The sequence below is a fragment of the Lissotriton helveticus genome, chromosome 1_2, assembly GCF_964261635.1.
Source record: "Lissotriton helveticus chromosome 1_2, aLisHel1.1, whole genome shotgun sequence".
NCBI classification, from domain to species: domain Eukaryota; kingdom Metazoa; phylum Chordata; class Amphibia; order Caudata; family Salamandridae; genus Lissotriton; species Lissotriton helveticus.
In genome coordinates, this window is record NC_136058.1 from 234,641,464 (window position 1) to 234,663,778 (window position 22,315).

General features: G+C 44.9%; 1 protein-coding gene across 1 annotated transcript in view; it reads right to left on the reverse strand.

Annotated features, from left to right (window-relative positions):
- LOC144800127 (cytochrome P450 4B1-like) overlaps window positions 1–22,315 on the reverse strand; it is a 417,525-nt gene that overhangs the window by 286,545 nt on the left and 108,665 nt on the right. Inside the window, exon 3 of the mRNA XM_078671655.1 lies at window positions 8,741–8,785. Within this exon, the coding sequence (XP_078527781.1) occupies window positions 8,741–8,785 (45 nt within the window). The remainder of the gene's footprint in view (window positions 1–8,740; window positions 8,786–22,315) is intronic.

Here is a 22,315-nt window from a genome sequence, read left to right on the forward strand (position 1 = left end):
GTCCTCCCCTTCACCACCACGGCGGACAACACCTCCACCGTCCTCGCGGTCCAAGGCAGCACCACCACCACCACCATCCTCGCGGACCAAGCAACCACCACCACCACCACCACCATCCTCGCAGTCCAAGACACCACCACCACCACCACCATCCTCGCGGACCAAGACACCACCACGGCCCACTCCGCAGAGCCACAGAGCAGATGTTGCCGCCCTGTCCGCGATGGAGTCAGATCGATGTTCATCACACCCAAATGTTCCAAGCCAGGCTGTCGTCACTCCAACCAGCCACACTGCAGGCCGACAGCGCATCAGGCAGAGGGTTGTGTACCCGGGTCGGGCTGCTGCAAGACCGGTCGATCTATCCGGAGGGTACGGAGTTGTGGAGACCCGGATGCTGCGTGTCCAGCGCCTGCAGGGGAGACACATGGGTGCCATGAAACTCACCATGACAAAACTTTGCAACAAACTTGGCAACATGACTGACGCAGTGCGTGAGCACACCACTGCCGTATCTGCCGGCAACAAAGACATCAAGCTGTGCCTGCAAGAACTGACACGTGCCATAGTCGCAGGCCAACAGAGTGAGCGCCGGCGTCACAGGCAGGTCATGCTGGCAGTGAATACTACAAACAAGGCCATCAATAAGCTGTGCAACAGCACGGCTGTGCTGTCACGCAGGTCCGTGTCCCTGCAAGTGGATCTAGGTCATTTTTGTGGGGATGTGGCAAAGGCCCTTGAGAGGGTGACCACTGCAGTGGAGCAACTGCAGCCAGGGTCAGCCAGTGTCAGCAGTCTGGGGGCGGAAGAGGGGAGTGAGGCAGCCTCCAGTGTCAGCAGCGTCTCCCTGCCGGACACCAGCATGAGGAGGCGCAGTGGCCGCAGTGCAACTGCCACTGACTCCCATCGTGTAGAACCCGAGGAGTCACAGGACAAGAGACTGGGGGTACGCGGCAAACGTAAGTGAACATGTGGCAAAGTCACACTGTCCTTGGTGAGGTAACCATGGCCAGACCAAAGTGCCGCATGCGTCACCTGTTGTGAGAAGGGACATTGATAGTTTTTATTTCACTGCAGCAGCAGCTTGTTTGTGTTACGTTTTTCTGCACCAGTCAGGTGTCCATGCCCATTAAACCCTTGCAAATCTGTTCCTGTAGTCAAGTCACTCTCTTACCTGTCTCAGAAATGATTCCGTGTGATGTATGTCCGCCTCCTTTGCCCTTCAGCTGTGTTGGGCACATGTGCCTGTTGGTGTTGTGGGGGGGGTTGCTGGGCACGCGGTTCTTCCTCTCCCTCCACCTCTATGTGTATCCCCCTGCGCGTGGCGATGTTGTGCAGGATGGCACACACAGCAATTATCTGGCAGCAGGTCACTGGGTCGTACTGCAAGGCACCTCCAGTCTTGTGCAGTATTCGGAAGCGGCTCTTCAGGATGCCGAATGTTCGCTCAACCACATTCCTAGTGCTGATGTGTGCCCGGTTGTAGCGCTGCTCTTGCGGGGTAGCTGGGTTGAGATAGGGCGTGAGGAGATATTCACGCAATGCGTATGCGCTGTCACCTGCAGGATGGGGAGAGAATGGTAATCAGCATTTATGAAATTATACATGTGGGGAAGGAGTGGATGGGGAGTACGATGATGCAGCTATATGTACCTAGTAGGTGTCCCTCTCCGAATTCACCGTTGATCAGGCGCCTGTGGAGCCCACAGTGACGGAAAATGTAGGCGTCGTGTGTGCTCCCGGGGAATTGGGCTACAAGGTCCGTTATGATCAACTTGGCATTGCACACCACCTGAACATTTATTGAATGATACGATTTCCGGTTGCGGTAAATGTATTCGGTGGCTGATGGTGGACAGATGGGGACATGCGTGCAGTCAACACACCCGATGACATGGGGGAATTGTGCCACCTGGTAGAATTCCCGTTTGGTGCGGGTAAGCTGCTGGGGGGTTCTGGGGAAGGTGATGTGGCGATTGATAAATGTCAGCATGGCCTCTAGGAACCGGTGGAAAAAGCGTGATAAGGCACTTTGCGACACGCCTCCTGTCTCAGCTATTACCCCCTGGAAGCTTCCAGATGCAAGCAGGTGCAGGCAGCATAGCACCTGCACATGGGCTGGTATGGCGTTGGTCCGACGGGTCTCGTTCTGCAGTAATGGTGTCAGGTCTGCTATTAGGTCCATTATCATGGCACGGTTCAGTCTGTACTTGGCGTACACCTGTTCCTCGGTCTGCCCCAGCAAAGTGATGCGCACCCTGAAGATCCTGTCCTGTATCATCCTCCTGCGCTGGGCCTGGGCGTTGATCCTCCACCTCCTAGCAAGCACGTAGAGGGCAGCCATTTTGGTGTACATGTGGGGTTTCCCAGGGCATTTATGAAGGGTTACTGATTGTCTGCACCTGCTGATGGTGTTTATATTTTTTTTTCTGTCCTTCTGTTAACTTTACCTCCTGATAGTGATTCCCCTTATTTTGCTCATGCTAAATAGCGATTTTGGGGATTTCCGGTATTAGCGACTGTTCATGCATACCATTTCGGTTCGTTATTGCCTAATCGGTATTTCCGGAGTATGCTTTGGGGTTCGGTATTTCCGAATGTCTGTTTAACGAATCGGTAATTTACCGCGGGGGAATTTAGCGGTTCTTTATTTTTTTCCAGTATTTTGTTTGATGCATTGCAATTTATGGTTTAGCGTTCGGTATCGGCCTGTTTTTCCGATTCGCTGTTTTACCGGGAGGTATTTTCGTTGATGCATATGCCCGATAACTGCTTAGATCAAGAGCAATTGCTGGAATTAACAGTTTTTAAATAATTCATTGGAGGGTGTCCTCTAATAGTAATCAAGATGAAGGTCTGATCAGTGCTGTCAGTAATGGATTAATTGAGGGTCCTTTTCTTTCTGCTTAACAGGAGTTCAAGCAGAAGTGTGTCTCAGCTTTGTAGTTTTCATACCCCAATTGAGATAGTCAGTTTATTCGTCAGATCATTTGGGGTGTCGGAGTGGAGCATGTAATTGGTGATCCTGGCAAGTTTTAAGGTGTTTGTAATGTCTAGGGCAAGTGTTAGAGTGTGTGGTCTAAAGTAAGCAGCACACTTCTCTAAGAGATGATCGCATAGAATGCTGCACATTCTCATTGATGAGTAAGGAAATTAATTAATGCCCAGCCTGTCACAAGATTCTTACAACCCATAGCCAAGATAATATTAGTGTGTTTTTTCTGATTTTATTATACTGGGCATGCATGTATCGTTAGTATTGGGAAAGAGTGGTGCATCTGCATTCAAACAAATCAGTTTGCTTCTGACTGTAAAGCAGTGTGAACCTCAATGTGGATGAGAAGGTGTGGCCTCTTCATATTAGTATTATTGACATATATTTTGCTTCTCTTTAAGATTATTAGTGTTAGGTCAGCAGGGGAGAATCCTCCTAACCCCGATGCAGGGACTAGAGAATCATCAAATATGTTTAGAAAGAGTGACGAGCCAGTGTAGGGCACTGGATTGATAACTCAGGAAAGAATGTTTTCAGTCTACATATGACATGTGGTGGCGCTCCTACAAAGTTAAGCAGACTGGTGACAACAGTGTACGAGCAGTTCCTATAACATCTTGGGCTCAGGGGCACGGCCTGTACACAGAGGAAGATGGCCTCTCTTCAGAGCTCTCCGGGTTGATGGTTCCTGATTAAGCCAAGTAACTATGTCACGAGGGAGATTAAAGACTTTTCTTTCGTAAATGACTCCCACTTACATGCACTGATTCAGGCGGTATGTGTTTCTACATTCTCTGATTAATACCCTTCAATTCTTTTCTCTTGACCAAGCATGAGTTTTCCTTCATGGTGCCAGACTTTTCTCTCCAACACGCTCCTTTCAAAATGTCTTAGGTGGTGTACTATAAACTGTCAAGGTGATGACAGCAAAAGTAAAAGAGAACTATGAATTGACTTTTGCTCTTTCCATGTTGATTTTTGTTTTGACACTAGAAATATAATTATCTACTTTACATTAGCACAAAATACCTAACACAAGGACACATTCATTTTTTATTTTTTTAGGCACAGGGATATTAAGTGATTTGCCCAGAATCATAAGATGTTGAGTCGACATAGAGAGCTGAACCTGGTTCCCCAGTTCTAAAGTTGGCAGCTCTGCCACAACCTCTCCCTTGCATGAGAAGACTGGACCTGATGATTTTATTCACAGTGCGCGGTTTATATTATTTTCAGATATAAATGCAATACATGTGCTAATACTGGATTCTCTTGTGTGACAGCGGAATTTTTTTTTTAAGATATATACAAAATATTATGCTGGATTTCATCATAAGGAATTCTTCAGTTTATTTTTTTGAAAGAGAACTCCACTTTCCCTCCTCTGAATTTTACACTACATTGAATTGTTCCAAAGAAGCGTTGGTTTAATTGTGAAATATACCAGTGCTGTAGTGAAATATAGTTTTTTTCATTGACTTCACTACATTCAAGATTTATTTAAGTACTGAACAATCTGTTTTCCATCTATATGTGTTGGTCACACATGACATTGTAGGTCATCCGCCTCAATATTTATGGCTAAGAATAAAAAAATGAAAGGAATCGGCAAGTCATCTGGTGCTTTTTAACAAACACAGCTGATGTCCTCTTCAGCCATACAAACTCTTTTGAACAAAAAACATTCTTTGAAGCCTTTTATGGCGATAAGCAACAAGAAACAATAGAAAACTGATGATAAATGGATTTATAAGAAAAATTAATTATGGAGGTTGAGCAACGACAGCTAATGCGGAGGATGTTATGTTAAGAGTATTGAAACTGGAGTTGGAAATTAAACGCCTTAAATTAAACAGCATATGAAAGATTTGGAATATAGAAATTAGAGAAAAAAAAGTGCAAATATATGTAATGTACTGTATGTAATGTATGTGGTCTTGTAAAGCGCACTGCTGCCCTGAGGCGTCCTGGCGCTGTAGACCGCTGGGGAACCCGTCCTGGCTATCCCTGTGAGATGGTCCCTAACTGGGCATCTCCAAGGTGAAACCAGGCATCCCCGGCGAATGTGGGGGGCCGTTGTAGAGATGAGGCAAGCTAATGCCCAGAGTTGCCGAGTGTGATCCCTGGTTAGAGTAGGCACCGAGGTGAGAATTATCGAGTCCGCTGACCCTGGTCCACGACCCTGCCGCGTCGGGAATTGAACCCTGGTCCCGGGCCGTTCTCTGCTTTCGGGTCTGCCGCCTCTAACCAGTGAGCCACACCACTCCACGGTATGTTATACTTTAAAATTTATGGTATACCAGAGGGCCAGGATTGTGATGTAATGTCATTCATAGAAACATTTTCTCTCACTTGTTAGATTTGAGGAGTTAGCTTTTTAAGAAGCAAAGAGCTCCTGAAATGGGCAATAAACCACATGTTTTTGCTGGGGATGGTAAACCAAGAAGAATGATAGTTCATTTTTCTGAAATATATGGACTTGATGAAAGTTATTTCAGCCTCAAAAGAAAGAAAATAAATAACTTGGTTGACCATTGAATATTTATTGGCCAAGATGTTACAAAATGGTCTACTGATAGATGAAACAGCTCTTGGACCTCAGGCCTACTTCGAAGAAATTAATATATCCTTGTTCCTTTAAAGTTACGCACAACAAAACTATTACTACATTCAGACGCAGTTATTCTTATAAAGTACATAAGAAGATTTTGAGAGGAAACTATGGATACATAAATATGTGTCTTTTCCTTTCGTCTCGATTTTTGTTACATTATTGTAATTATTTATTGACATAGGGGCCAATTTACAACTGCATTTTGCAGTACCTTTTGTAGAAGTACAAAACATACAAAATTCTATTCACAAACTTATGTGCAGAGTTTATGCCTCTGTCTCTCGTATCTTTTCTGTGTGGAGATCTCTGCCCTGCATGAGGAGGGTCCGCCCACATAAGTATACATTTTCGTAGTAAATGTGGGCGGTACAGAGGTGAGTGGCTTGAAAAATGGGAATATTTACAACTAAGGGGGAAGTTAACAAGGAGGAATACGCAGGGGTTAAGGGAGGCTCACAGAGGGGTTGAGGGAGGCACGCCTACCCACCCACCCACAAAAGAGTAAGGAAGTTCCTATTCACAAAGTGCAATTCTAAAATTATACAGCACAACAATGGGACCCAAAAGGTAGTAAAGTGCTCCAGCTCAGATCTGCAGTAATTCCAGGACCACACATGGCCAACCACTCATACTGCAATACCCTCCTACAGAAATCAATGGGTTAGGGACTACAAATTTGAAATTAAGAGATGGCAAGATAATGTCTTGTCAGCTAATTTTCGTTAGAACACAATTTGGAAGTCTCAACAACAGTTTGTTCAATTACTGAGCACCTTCGATATGACTATGCTTTGTAAAATTGATGACAATTCAGAAATTCTTCAGAAATGATTTACTCCAAGAAACAATTGTATAGGTTTTTGGTATACATTTATTGCACCAGTCTCAATTAAATTTCTTTGATAAAATCACCAATAAACAGGTAAGGAGACAGGAATCGCTAAACAGTAAAATAATGGGAAACCACTGACTGAATGTTTAGCCTGATGTGAGCTTTTCCAGGATGTCCTTCAGATAATCGAAGTCTTTCGAATGCTCAGATTAAGCAAGTCTTGATCGAAATGCTATTGCTTGGTCCGTTAATTAAATAAACCAGAAACCTTCTGGGTCTCCAACTTTTGAAGACTGGGCTACAAAATGAGTAGAGTCAGGGATAATGAAGAAATATACGCTCAGGGTGTCGAGGACTTACAAGGACTTATGCCTTGGTTACCCCCCCTCCCAAACTGAAGGAACTCCCACTATGTATACTATACTGCCAGACGCCGTATGGTGCAAACCTGGTCCCTTTAAAAATGCCTTCTCCTTTCGGCAGGGGAGTGGCCAATCGGTGGAGCCGAGGAAAAGCAGGAAGTAAAACCGCCGAGAGAGGAAAAAGTCAGTGTCTTCAACCTAATAGAAATGGAAGCCTCAATCAATCAAGATATTTGTATAGCGCGCTACTCACCCGGAGGGTCTCAAGGCGCTTGGGGGAGGGGGGTCCGCTACTGCTCAAACAGCCAGGTTTTGAGTTGCTTCCTGAAGGAGAGGTGGTCTTGGGTCAGACAGAGGTGGATGGGGAGGGAGTTCCAGGTCTTGGCTGCCAGGTAGGAGAAGGATCTCCCTACCATGGTGGCTCTTCGGATGCGTGGAATGGCGGCGAGGGCGTGGCTGGTCGATCGTTGAGGTACTTGGGGCCCAGGTCGTGGAGGGCCTTGTGTGCGTGGGTGAGGAGTCGGAACGTGATTCTCTTGCTGACGGGGAGCCAGTGCAGGTCTCTCAGGTGTCCAGAGATGTGGCTGTGTCAGGGGATGCCCACGATGAGTCGTGCGGAGGCGTTCTGGATGCGTTGGAGTCTTTTCTGTAGTTTGGCTGTGGTTCCGGTGTAGAGGGTGTTTCCATAGTCCAGTCGGCTGGTGACGAGTGCCTGGGTGCCTGGGCACTTCGTAGGAAGGAGCTTCTTTTTGTTTGTTTTGAGCACTATTGAAGGTGATTCTGGACTTAAGCTTTTGTCAGAGCTAATGTCTCATTACACTACACATGGTGCATGGTTCAGGCTGACTGTGCAAAGTGCAGTTACTTACCAGCCCTTTATGTTTATTGTAATGAGAGAAACTGGCGGACGTCGGACCAGACTGAAGATGGGATACAACATAAAGACAAAGTGCCCCAGGAGAACCTGGAATCTTCTGTCATTTGCCCCTATGTTTGCCCATTTTCTTAAGCATTAAAGCAGAGTATCAAAAGAACTATAAAGTGTCAAAAGAACTTTGAAGTGTCAAAAGAACTCTAAAGTGCCTGATAATTATTCTGACGCTAGAGAAACCCCAAACCTCACAAGGATATAAGTGTAATTAGCAGACTAAGTAAATATGTTGAACTTCTGGGATATCTAAGAACTAAGAAGAAATTATGTATCACTTAGTTTCATTATTTTTCTTTTGTTGTGAATCTTTTTTGACTGAATTTCTATGTTCCATCACATTCTGAAGAAATACGATAAAAAAGGTTTAAAAAGAAAATTAAAAATCAAGCTAATATTGTTCTTATCTACAAAACACTTTATGATGCTTGATTAATTACTACAAAATACTGCTACGCTTTCTCTGTTACTCAAAACATTTGTTGACAGCTTTTGTGACATAAGTATCTATGAATCAATCTGTTAAGAAATGTGGAACTGGGTGCTAAAGTATCTTTGAGCCTCTTTTAAGGCCCATTCGCTTCTCAAAGCCTTCAGAAGCCTTCATGAGCTTATAAGCACTATATAAATACAGTATTACGAGGATATTAACTGTCAGAAAAAGATTGGTGCTCTGCGCCAGCCATCATTGTACATGTAAAACACACCCATGTTAGGAGAGAGATTTTCAGTGAGTCCTGGCTATTCATCCAAAATCACAAAGCATTCTAGAACTTGGAGGTCAATACACATGAAATATGAAGTTGCAAGTTCACATTTGTTTTATGTTTACCATGAAACCCCAGTGATGCCTGAATGTCACTCTCTGGGGCGAGTTTCCAGCTAAGCTAATGTATAATGTTATTATAGCTCAATATAGCAATTATGATGCCAGGCATTTTCTGCTTGTTAATGTTAAATAAAGCGCGGTCAAGTTGCATTTAGACATTAGGAAATATGGAATACAAACCGATCCATGGAATTAAGCTGGAGTAGACGACATTATCCTTTGGGTCTGTAAAAATAAACAGAAAACAATATTAGGAAGTTTACATAATTGTCTTGCTGAAGGTATTGCAAGGGTTGTAATCCTATGCAGCTTTCTTACTATGAGTTGGAGCTAAAGCATACATATATGTATTCATTGAAAAAAACATAGGTTTCAGGGACGTTATAGTTAGTTGGACATTTGGCTCATATAAAACCAGAGACATTCGCCTGTTATAGTTAGTTGAGCTAACTATAACTTGGACGCCCGCAATACACTACAGATGACACCTCACATGACATCACTCATGACATCACTCATGACATCATTCAGTGAATGTGTGTTTCTGTAAAGGTTATATATGTTTTATTACATATGCCAAGGTGTATTGAAGAATGAATGCATTTACAAGTGTCTAAAGGAATTATTTTGTATGTCCGTGACTGACTGTTTAAGTAAGTGATTAACCGTGTCTTACAGAATGCATGGGTTAGTGATTCAACTGTGTAAAAGTCTGTATTAGTCTCTCCATTGGTGTTTAAGCAACTGCATTGATTGCTTAATAGCTACATGAGTGTCTATCTAAGTTATTGATTTGTAGTCTGAGTATCTCTATGGGTCCCTGAGTGTCTGTGTGGGTAGGTGCGTGGGGGGTGTATGAGTCTGTGCATAAATGTCTGAGTTTGTGATTCGGTGGTTGTATGGATTAAAAAGTGCATCTGCAAAGGGCTGTATGGGTGAGTTAGTGTGTCTAAGGGTGTGTTGGTGAGTGGATAAATGTCTCAGTGGTATATCTGTGACTAACTACATATGTTTTAAGGCAGTGGATGTGAGAGTTTGAGTATATTAATGACTATACATGACAGTAAGTTATTTTAAGAGTGGGTATATAAATAAGTGCCTGCTTCTATCAGTGATTGTATAAGACAGTAAATATGTGTTAGTATCTGTATGAATAAGTGATGTGGTATGTCTAAAAATAACAAATTTATGTAGTGAAGAGTCAGACAGCAGTGGATCCAAGAGGTAGATTTATTACAGAAAAACAAGACACCTGAAACAGCCACCAACAGGAGCAGACAGCAAGGCAACCGTCTTCTCCAGCACAGTGTACAAACTGCGCAAGGTTCACCTCAGTACAGCCCTACATTCTAACATTACCTACTTAGATTCTAGCAGAATTACATGCTAACATAACTTACATTTGAATACTACACAGAGCACATGACTTTACAGCAAAGAGCTCATGGTTTCATGTTATGTTATGTTATGTTATTTTTACTTATACCGCGCACAGCTGCCCCAGCAAAGGGGCGTCCTGGCACTTTGACAAGGCAAACACAACACTGCACTAAAGAAAATCAGAAGGGCAATGAGACACGACATAAGGGCTAAACAAATAAAAAGGTCTTGATGGCCCGTCTGAACTGAAGAAGTTCATCAATGGCCCGGATTTGCATGGGAAGAGAGTTCCACCAGCTTGCCGCCAGGACTCGAAAAAAGCGGCCACCAGCTCTACTCAGTCTAAAAAGCGGAACCACTGCTAAATTCTGACCCAAAGATCTGAGGGTACGCAAAGGAATATAAGGTGTCAATAAATTCTCTAAGAATTGGGGAGATGTACCCTTGAGAATTTTGAACGCCAGGCAAAGAACCTTGAATTTAATCCTCTGATGCACAGGGAGCCAATGGAGGGAGCGCAAAGATTTAGACACCGGGCACCGCCTTGGCAAACCTATCACCACTCGGGCTGCAGTATTTTGGACACGCTGCAACCGGGCGAGTTCTGATTGATTGATCCCCGCCAGTAGTGAGCTGGCATAGTCCAGCCGAGACAACACTGATGCTTGAACCACCAGTTGTCTTGTGGGTGCATCGAAGAATTTGAGGATAGGTCTGAGTCCTCTGATAATGCCATAGCAAGAAGCCGCCACCTTCTTGGTATGACAGATGAAACTGAGAGATGGATCAGGCCAAACCCCCAAATTTTGTATCTCTGATGCTGGAGAGGGAGTCACACCCAATTCAGAAGGCCACCACTTGTCACCCCACAGTGCCACCTGTTTACCGACTACCATGATCTCAGTCTTCTTGGTATTTAACTGGAGGCAGTTGGAATTCATCCAGTTAGCCACTGCCCGTAAGCCATCGCAGAATCTGGGAGCCTCCATGTATGAGTCCCCACTCAGTGTGACCGCCAGCTGCGTGTCATCTGCGTATGAGACCATCGTTAGGCCCCACTGCTTGACGACCGCAGCCAGCGGTCTCACGTAAAGATTAAAAAGGGTGGGACTCAGCGATGACCCCTGTGGGACCCCCAGATCTAGCGGATAAGATGTCGACTTACCGGGCGGGATCGCAACCTGGAATGACCTATCAGCAAGAAAAGATCGAAACCAGCATAGGGCAGGGCCAGAGACACCCACTTCCTCCAGTCACTGAAGCAAAAAAGAGCACTAACACACCCTGGAAGTTTAACGGCCTTCCACTCACACGGATAACACCGCTTGGTGGCCATGGCGATACCCCCACCTCTGGTCACCCGGTTTAGGGTACAGATGGAGTATTCTGGGGGGAAGGCCAAATTGATTGTAGAAGAATCCGAATCCTGCAACCAGGTTTCGGTCAGGAAAAGCACATCAGGGGAACCATCAATAAGGAGATCATATACCTCCTGATAGTGCTTTACCAGTGATCTGACATTTAGACTCCAGATACTCAAATTCCACGGTCCTGCCTTACTTTTGTATGGAGCTAGATGCCCCAACGATCGAATAAGGGAAGGGGAGTTTAATGTCCAAGCGCCACAGCTACATTGATAGGGGCCGCATAATGGGTCCACGGGCGGGAGATCACAGCGTATAGTGCGATCACGGCTGGCCAGCAGATCAGCCCCGTGATAAGTAATAAGAGGCCGAGTCATGGTGGCCAGACCCAGAGTCCAGCCACGACCCACGCTTCCTTAGCGCTGACGGGCGCAGCCGGGCAGGACTCTGGCACGACTCAGGCACGACTCAGGCACGACTCAGGCACAGCGAAGGCACGTCCGCTGCGCGTTACCGCTGCGCGGTAAAGGGAGCTTTAAGTAGGCGTCCCTCTGGTCGTCCGGAGCGCTAGACGGCTCACTAATGGCGTTCCCTGAGAGTCCACACCACACCACTCCAAGATGGCGCCAAAAATTCCCCACCACCCGGAACCGGACCCGCCGAACAGCGGTGTATGCCGATTAGAGTGCAGGTAAGGGGCCAAAAATGCTTCCCAATTAAAAACAGGGAATAAACAACTTAAATAGAACTTTAATAGCCAATAGGAAAGTTAAAATAGCAGCACGATAGTAAGAGCGCCGAGCGCAGTGCAGTGTGCAAAATTCTCATCAATGCTTTCCTAGATTTGGTCGCCTTAAGTAGGCGTCCCTCTGGTCGTCCGGAGCGCTAGACCGCTCACTAATGGCGTTCCCTGAGAGTCCACACCACACCACTCCAAGATGGTGCCAAAAATTCCCCACCACCCGGAACCGGACCCGCCGAACAGCGGTGTATGCCGATTAGAGTGCAGCTAAGGGGCCAAAAATGCTTCCCAATTAAAAACAGGGACTAAACAACTTAAATAGAACTTAAATAGCCAATAGGAAAGTTAAAATAGCAGCACGATAGTAAGAGCGCCGAGCGCAGTGCAGCGTGCAAAATTCTCATCAAGGCTTTCCCAGATTTGGTCGCCTTAAGTAGGCGTCCCTCTGGTCGTCCGGAGCGCTAGACCGCTCACTAATGGCGTTCCCTGAGAGTCCACACCACACCACTCCAAGATGGCGCCAAAAATTCCCCACCACCCGGAACCGGACCCGCCGAACAGCGGTGTATGCCGATTAGAGTGCAGGTAAGGGGCCAAAAATGCTTCCCAATTAAAAACAGGGAATAAACAACTTAAATAGAACTGAAATAGCCAATAGGAAAGTTAAAATAGCAGCACGATAGTAAGAGCGCCAAGCGCAGTGCAGCGTGCAAAATTCTCATCAAGGCTTTCCTAGATTTGGTCGCCTTAAGTCATCCACGAATGTTGAGACTGGTAGGGGTAAGTATTTTGCTTCCCACTCCCTATATTGTATAAACGCAAACTAACACTACTTCCACAGGTATGCTACAGTGCCCAGAGCACATCACTTTACAGCAATGAGCTCACAATTAAGGCTCACGGTTTAATCCTCGAGTCTTGACACCAGTACGGGTGAGTAGTTCGCTTCCCACTCCCTATATACTATAAATGCATACTAACACTACTTACACACTTATACTACAGTGGCTAGTATCCTACAGCGCCCAGAGCCCATCACTTTACAGCAATCAGCTCAATTTGATCCCCCGAGTCTTCACACCGGTAGGCGTGAGTACTTCGCTTCCCACTTCCGGAATAGTATAAATGCATGGTACCGGTCAGTAGTTCGCCTCCCACTCCCTGTATGGTATAAACGCCTACTAACACTACTTGCACATGTATACTACAGCGCCCAGAGCCCAATCTTTTACAGCAATCACCTCGATTTCATCCACAAGTCTTCACACCCGTAGGCGTAACTACTTCGCTTCCCGCTTCCGGTATACTATCAACACACAGTAGCGTTCAGTAGTTCGCTTCCCACTCCCTGTATGGTATAAACGCCTACTCACACTACTTGCACACGTATGCTACAAAGACCAGACCACATCACTTTACAGCAATGAGCTCACGGTTTAGGCTCTCGGTTTCATACCCGAGTGTAGCAGCATCTCATTTCAGCACCATGTCACTCTGAGCAACACCGCACTTTCAGACCGGTAAAGGTGACTACTTCGCTTCGCACTCCCCCACAAAGCTAACAGTGCTCCTACCCTCCTTTCCTACTTTCTTTGCCCTTTGTTTCCCTTACTCGCTTCAATGGAATCACAAAATGGCGGCCAACACTTCCTAGTTGCAACACCATCACAGCCAATAAGTAGCAAGCTCCTGCTCATAACGTCTCAGCCAATCAGAGGGCAGAATTTCCGAATATCGATATTTGTAAATTTCGATATTTCGCAAATACTACTGAACTGATTTACACCAAATAAACAAAAGCGTGCTTTCTATACCAAGACCCTTCCCCCTGCCAAATTTGGGGTAATTCCTTTCACCCGTTCAACCTCAAGCCTTGTCTAAACTTTCCTATGGAAATTAACATGGAGAAACCACGTTGTGGGACCCCCCTTTGATCTCGGCCCCCCCTTGACGAATCACCCCCAAACTTTAAACATAGGAGCTGATATGAACAAAGAACTAGTCTTCGAAATTTCATGAAGATTCATCAAATGACTAGGGGCGGCGGCAAATTCCGTTCCGCTCACGGAACTTGCGAAATTTCGGCATTTAGACGTTCCGCGCGGAACACGAAAATGACGAAACTTCCGCGATCCACGGCGGAATGGAATTCGGGGGGATATGAGGGCAGTAGAAAGTACTTCAGTTGAGTAGAGATATTGCACAAAACGGTGGCATCTTCCTGGATAAATATGCAGGGCAGGATTCATTCTGGCATGGTGCTCCTGTCACAAAAATTAAACCTCAACAGGAAGCAGAATTACCAAAAATACAGTGATAACGCCATCCTAAATGAAATTCTGCCCAGGCTTAGTCTCAAGCAGGTTTCCTCTGCCCTTTGTCTCTTCAGGACAGGATTGCAAAGAAATGCCATCCACATTGTGACCTGGTGACAGTAAGCACTGTCCTCCTTCTCAGCCCTTTCTTACCCACCACATCATGAAAGAATCCATGGAGGCGCCACATAGAAATAAACAGAAATCTGTACAGTATTAAACCAGCCCAGGGTGAGCCCGACCCAAAATGGCTCCGGTGACTGCCTGTTATATGATGCACCCAAGTTTGTGTTGACCTTACGGTTGTTGTAATCATGCTGGCTGTTTGTTCATTATCTTCTTTCAACACGTTGTATGACGAGCTTCAGTGGGCTCCAGCATGGCTTTGTTATAAATATCACAACACCTTGCCGGGTAGGTCATCATTGTGCTGCCAGCTCCGCGCGGCTCCAGAAACAATGCATTTTTAAAACCTGTTTTATGGAGATGAAAACGTGCAGCAGACTACACATTTTCCCGTAGATATGATAGCGGAGCGTATGCGTTTTAGGAACTTAGCGGGTTCGGCAAGAAGTGAGATGAATTATTAACATCTCATTTGCTGCTTGTTTTCGCTGTCCTTTGAGAGAGCTCGCAGACCAGGCTGCGCCAGCAATTCCAATGAGCGCAGATTGGTGGAATTCAAAAGTAGCTCGGGGAGGGAGGGATGGAGGTTTTGGATAAAAAACGAAAATGAATCGACATTAGAAAGTGACACCGTTTAATGCACGCCATAAGGCCTGTTCATATAATTGGGGCACAGCTTTGCATGTGATAAATATGGTTATTTAATCCTTTACATTGTAGTACGATACCAATAAAAACCGATTCAAAAGTAGTCAGAATACTCGAGCACTATAAATGAAACAAATAAAGAGTTGCAGATTTAAATACATATTGCCCATACTGTAATATCATGAAAGGGAAATAGCTTTGCAAATCTCACTGAATTCTCTTCCAGTACAGCGTCTCTGACCCTATCAAGAGGCATGTGAACTCACAAAGAAGCCCCGCCCCCGAAAGAAATCTCCGCGAGCACATGAAACTCCACGTGTTCGCAGAGATTTTTTGCCATTTCGCAGAATTTTTCAAAAGGCAACTTCAAAAATTCCGCCCAACCCTACATATGACGCCAAAGTTATAAGCAAAACAAAAAATGCTCTTCCTATGGAAACTCGGTCTTATCTCTAAATACCTACTGGTGACCGCCAGTAGGTAATTAAGAACAAATTAGAATAGTTTCTTGATTCTTTTAGCTTTCAAAACTTCTCTCTATTACGGTCTTTCTAATTTTCCATATAAGCAATTTTATTAAAATTCATGTACACATAGAAGTCAGAAATGCAACGTATTCTATCAACACACTTTCTAAAACATTCTACAACACGTGGAGGTAAAAAGTTCATCAATTTCTTTAAAACTAACGATCTTTTTTTGCAACATATTCTCGAACATTTAATGGCACATGCAGGTTAAAAGTTCACTATTGTTTTAAGTTCGAACACTGCATTCCAAATGTAAGTAGCAGGTGTGGTTGACTTGATCAAATTTTATCCTATAATATGTACTCCACGTTCAGACTGCTTTTTCTTAACCAATCACAAAGATGCCTTTCCACAAAACGAATGTGCACCCTACTTTTAAAAAACAATGCTTTTCATCTCCCAATCAGGTACCGTTTTGTATAAGAAAATAAACTATTTCCCCATTTTTAAACATATCTCTTATTCTACAATGGAACTGCATGAGATACAGACATCTTTCCATACCTTCCAGCCATACCTTCAAAATGCTAGGGTGGATCGTAGGTCATAGCTATGTTTTCTGGTGCAAGAGGTATGCAGAACAGAGACGTATTGACTTAGACCTTGGTTTACAAAATGTGGACATTAAATGGTTTGGACAGAGAGGATGGAAGTGGCACCAATTGTTGCCTTTGGTTAAAACCAAATACATCTCCAACACCCTGACCTCATGATTGTACACTGTGGTGGAAACGACCTAGGCACATTGACTGAGGTAGGTTTGGAAATGCTTATGAAGGACACCTTTGGACAATTGATGCTACTTTTGCCTCAAACGGTCTTTGTATATTCCAATACATGCCAAAGACAGAAGTGGAAATGGTCCAAACTATTTTGTCCTCAGATTGAAAAATCTCTGAAGAAGGTCAGCAAAGCTGTGTCTGCATACCTCAGAGACCACAAAATGGGCTCCACCTACAACAACAACATACGTTTTGATATGGCGGATAGGAATTCGATTTTTCCTGTATAACTTGAAGCTGTGCATCCGCACTTATATGTAGCTCCAACTAATGAACACAAGCTCTCTTTTTAGAGCCACCCTATTACTTACAACTTAGGCCTGCTATTTTAGGGCCAGATAACAGCACCTCCCGGACCCTTGCCAAAATGTATTCTCCACACAGCTGTGGCGCAGCGGCCAGGCCATCTCACCTTGCAGCACAGACCTCTCGCTTTGATCCCCGGCTCTACTCACCCATAAGGGTGATTAATTTGCACTTTACAAAAACCGTATTGATTTACCTTCGCACTCCCTATACAACACCACCTAAGCACCATATACAAGTTGAACACGTGAGGCACAGCGCCCAGAGCACATGACTTCACAGCATAGCACATACAGTGTAGGCTCACGGTTTCATCCCCGAGTCCAGCAGCAGCAGCTCAATTTAACAGCATGACACTCTAGGCAATACCTCACTTAATTTTCGTACCCAGCACTTTCAGACCAGTATGGGTCAGTAGTTCAACGGCTTTACCCCGAGTCTGTCAGCATCTCATCTTACGCCCCCAGCGCCATCAGACCCGTAGGAGAGAGTAGTTAGCACTTCTCAAATACCAAATTGATTTGATACTCGCAAATTTACCTTCGCACTCCCTCTATAACACCCCCTAACCACCGTACACAAGCTACAATGTTCGAAACAAAAGTTCATCCAAGTAGCTATAACTACATGCTGACACTACTTGGACAGATATGGCACAGCAGCCAGAGCACATGACTTCACAGCATATGACACACAGTTCGGACTCACGCTTTCATCTCCGAGTCCGGCAGCAGCTCAGCTTCGCAGCATGAGACTCTAGACAGTACCTCACAAATTTTCCATACCCCAGGACTTTCAGACCAGTACGGGTCAGTAGTTCGTCCTAGTAGTTATAAACACCTGCTGACACTACTTCCACAAGTGTAGTGCAGTGGCCACGGCACATGACTTCACAGCATAAGACACACAATTTGGGCTCACGCTTTAATACCCGAGTCCCGCAGCAGCTCACTTTAGCAGCATCAGACTCTAGGCAATACCTCACTTAATTTCCGTAGCCCACCACTTTCACACCAGTAGGGGTGAATACTTCACTTCGCACCCCCTCTATAGCACACCCTCTACACCCCACAGAGGTTACAGTGCTCCTACCCTTCTCTTTCCCACTTTTTGTGCGCTTTTTTCCCCTTACTCGCTTCAAGGGAATCTCAAAATGGCGGCCAACACTTCCTAGTTACAACCGCTCGCAGCCAATCAGCAGCAAGCTCGTGCTCGTAACGCCTCAGCCAAACAGATGGCAGAACTCCCAAATATCGATATCTGTAAATTTTGATATTTCTCCAAAACTACTGAACAAATTTACACCAAATAAACACAAGCGTGCTTTCTAGACCGAAACTCTTCTTCCTGCCAAATTTAGGTTAATTCCGTTCACCCGTTCAACCTGTAGCCTTGTCTAAAATTTCCTATAGAAATTATATATATATAGGAATTTGTTTTGAAAATGTTGCAAAGATTCGTCAATCGCAGCCAAAGTTATTGGGAATAGAAGGCTGCCATTTTCCTATGGTAACTAGGTCCTAACTATAACTACCTACTGGCGACCGCCAGTAGGTAATATATATATTTATATATAAATATATATTAATTGAAAAAAAACACAGGTTTCAGGGACTTTATAGTTCGGCTGACATTTCACTCGGACAAAACCAGGAAAAATTCGCCCCTTATAGTTAGCTGAGCTGACTATAACTCGCGCCCCCGTAATGCACTGCTGATGATGTCATATAATACATCACTCATGAAATGGTCAGTGACATCACTGATGACCACTGATGAAATCTCAAATGATATCACTGATGACATCATCCAGTGACTGATTGTTTTTAAAAAGTTTAAGAACTTTATAAATTTATACGCCAAGGTGTATTGAAGAATGAGTGGGAGTATGAGTATCTGAATGGATGATTTAGTGGGTGCGTGACTGACTGTATAAGTGAGTGATTAAACGTGTCTTAGTGAATGCATGGGTGAATGACTAAACTGTGTGAATGTCTGTATCAGTCTGTCAGTTGATGTGTAAGTGGCTGTATGAGTTGGTGAGTAGCTACATGTGTGTCTATATGGGTAATGATTGGTTGTTTGAGTACCTGCCTTTCGATGGGGGTGGGTGGGGTGTGACTCCCTGCATGGATGTGTGAGTGAGTGATTCAATGGGTGTATGGGTTCATGAGTGCATCTGCATGGGCTGTATGGGTGAGTGAGTGCGCGTATGGCTGTGTTGGTGAGTGAATGGATGTCTCAATGGTATATGTGTAAGTAACTACATATGTGAAAGGCAGTATATGTGAGTGTTGGAGTATATAACTGACTAAATGTGGGAGTGATAGATTGTGAGAGTGGCTGTATGGATGAGTGGGTGCTTGTGTCAGAGATTGTAGAAGAGAGTAAGTTTGTGTTACTATCTGTACAAATAAGTGAAGTGGTGTGTGTGTATATATCTGTATAGGTGAGTAAAAGGCAGTGAGATTGATTCATTGGGTGACTGACTAGGTGTTTGAGTAACTCTATGGGTGTGTGGTGGTATGTGAGTGTCTGTATGGGTGTATGAGTGAATACATCAGTGAGTGGATGTGTGAGAAGACCTATGAATCAGTGAGCGGGTATGTACTAACTCTTATTGTTGTGTCTATGGTTTCGAGAATGGTAGTCTGTATTTTAGAGTGGGTGCATCAAAGATTATGTTAGGGTGTGAGGAGGTGCATCAGATATTACGTGGATGATCTCATCAGTAATGTCATTTGATTTTTGTTGTTTTAACTCTTTTTACTGAAAAGCTCAATAGACAGTAAAATTACATTTGCCAGTGCATGCACATTGGGTATAGGTTGATATTGGTTATAAGAATAAATGAAAGGGTGAGGATGAAATCATAATACAAACAAGAAGTCCATGTAAAACAAGCATCATTATTTAGTTGGCTAAAGCTTCTCCAGCTTCTAAGGGGCCCTCCAATGTCCTCCGGTATGCCCGCCATAGCGCCCACACCTTCTCCCATTTCTTTATGCACCCTCTACTTTTATAGCAAGATGGCGACGTAACTGTCTCACCCTTGATGATTATAAGGTGCCATTTTGCATCTAGCGGCACATCTGTACCCACCACTCTGACCATAAATGCCGAGAACCTGCGCCAGAACTGGGCGATTTTAGGACATTTCCATAGAATGTGGAGAAAAGTGCCCTCACTCTGGCAACCGCGGACGCACTGCGCTGATGGAGCCATACCAATTTTATGCAGGAGCATCGAAGGGTAGTAGGAGTGATGCAATATCAGGAGCTGTATCAATCTGAAGAGTACTCGTATTGCTACCTCCCTCTGGCCCTGGAGTGCCTCCTGCCACTCCTCATCCTCTATGCTGCTGAGGTCGTCTGTCCAGGCGGCTCTTAAGGCTGTCAGCTGGTCCGGCAAATTATACATTAATTTTCAGTATATCGTTGAGGTTGCTTTCTCGGGGATAGGGACTATTAATAATCTATCCTCTAGGGGGAGTAGTCAGGAACAAAAGGTGTCGCCCTTCAACTGAGTCAGCAGTGCATGTCAAAGTCTCAAATATTTGAACCTCTGAGCCTCAGCCAGCTCAAACTCCCCCTGTAGGTCTTCAAACGAAAGTTGAGCTCCCTCCCTCCATACATCTCCCAGTCTATCTATTACGATAATTTTCCAGCCTGCAAACTCCTGGTGTTCTGCTAGTCAGCCTATTTTGTCACCCCAGGACCTGATTTACCTCCCTCCAGAACTTCTCAACAACCGCTGTATGTGAGGGCCAGCTAGGAACATTCTTTCACTAGTACAGCAGTGGCTCACAATTTTCCTCAGGCATAGCGTCTTGGTCTACTCTATATGCTGGCTCATCTCTATCCGAGTATACCCAATCATTTACAAATAGTAGTTGCGATGCCCAGTAGTAAAGTCGCATATCAAGTATCGCCAGACCTCCATCATACACCCTCGCTGCAACTTGTGTAATGCTGTCCTAGGCAAACCTGCCTGCAACAGCAGTTCCCGAGTAGCCTGGATGATCTTTTTGAAAACCGCAGGCGGGACGAGATAGGGTGTATTTTGCAGGATGTATAATAAGTGCGGCAGGGCCATCATCTTGAAGAGGGCCGTTCTGCCTGCTAGAGAAAACAGTAGTATTCGCCAATCTAGTACATCCCTACAGAGTCTCTCCAGCTGGGGGCTAAGATTCTTTTCCAGAAACAGCTGTTGATTCCGCACCACATGAATCCCCAAATATTTAAAACCTTCCTTAACCACCGGTGCCGTGCACTGCAGCATTGCACCGGTAGTCTCAGGGGGGGGGCCTGCCAGCAGATACACCACTTATTTTTCCCAATTTATAGTATATCCCGAATAGCTCCCAAACAAATCAAATAAATGGAACACCCTGGCAATTGAGTAGTAGGGCCTTGCGAGATACAACAAAATATCATCAGTGTATAACGATGCACGATCTTTCCAGCCTCCCAGTGCTTCAATACCCCATATCATAGGGTCACTCTGATCCAGTGTGCCAAGGGCTCCAATGCCAACGCAAATAGTAAACGCAAATAGTAGGGGAAACAGAGAGCATCCCTGTCTCATTAATTCTCCACAAGGGAAACTGACCTGACAACACGCCGTTGACTCGCACTTGTGCCATCAGGTCTTGATAGAGAAGCCTCACCCATTTGCAGAAATTAGGGCCAAAACCCAACTTTGTTAGCACGGCAAACAGATATGGTCTTTCAATGCTGTCGAAGCCCACTGATCTGTCTAGCGCCATCAGAGCAGTTTGTGGGCCATCGGGAACCAGCGTCATTTGCAGCACTCCATATCGCCTGCACAGGTTGTGTCAGTGATGTCATTTGAGATGCCATCAATGATGTCACTGACCATCTCATGAGTGATGTAATATGTGACGTCATCAGCAGTGCATTGTGGGGGCGCGAGTTACAGTTACAATAACGGCCGAATTTCTCTGGTTTTGTACGAATGAAATGTCAGCCTAACTATAACGTCCCTGAAACCTGTGTTTTTTCCATGATTTTCTAAGGTTTTTTAAATGCTAATCCCCAACTATAACATCCCTGTAACCTCTGTTTTTTCAATGAATTTCTAATGTTTTTTAAATGCTAATTTCTAACTATGCCTACATAGGAAGTACATATACAGATAGAGAAAGAAAGGAACAGACAGAAGCAAGTGAAGTGCAGAAAGAGCGAAGATAGGTGCAGAAGAAGTAAGAAAGGTGTGGAAAGAAGCAAGAAAGATGCAGAAAGAGGCAACAGAAGACCCAACATTGGGGCAGACCGAGGTAAGGGGGGTGCGGAAAGAGGCAAGAGTAGTGCAGAAAGAAGCAACATAGGTGCACAAAGAGGCAAGAGAACTATAGAAAGAGGCAAGAGAAGTACAGAAGGAGGCAAGAACGGTGCAGAAAGAGGAGAGAGAGGTGCAGAAAGATGCAAGAGGGGTGAATAAAGAAGCAAGAGAGGTACAGAAAAAAGCAATAGAAGTGCAGAAAGAGGCAACATGTGCAGAAAGAGGCAAGGGGGTTGCAGAAAGAGGCAAAAGAGGTGC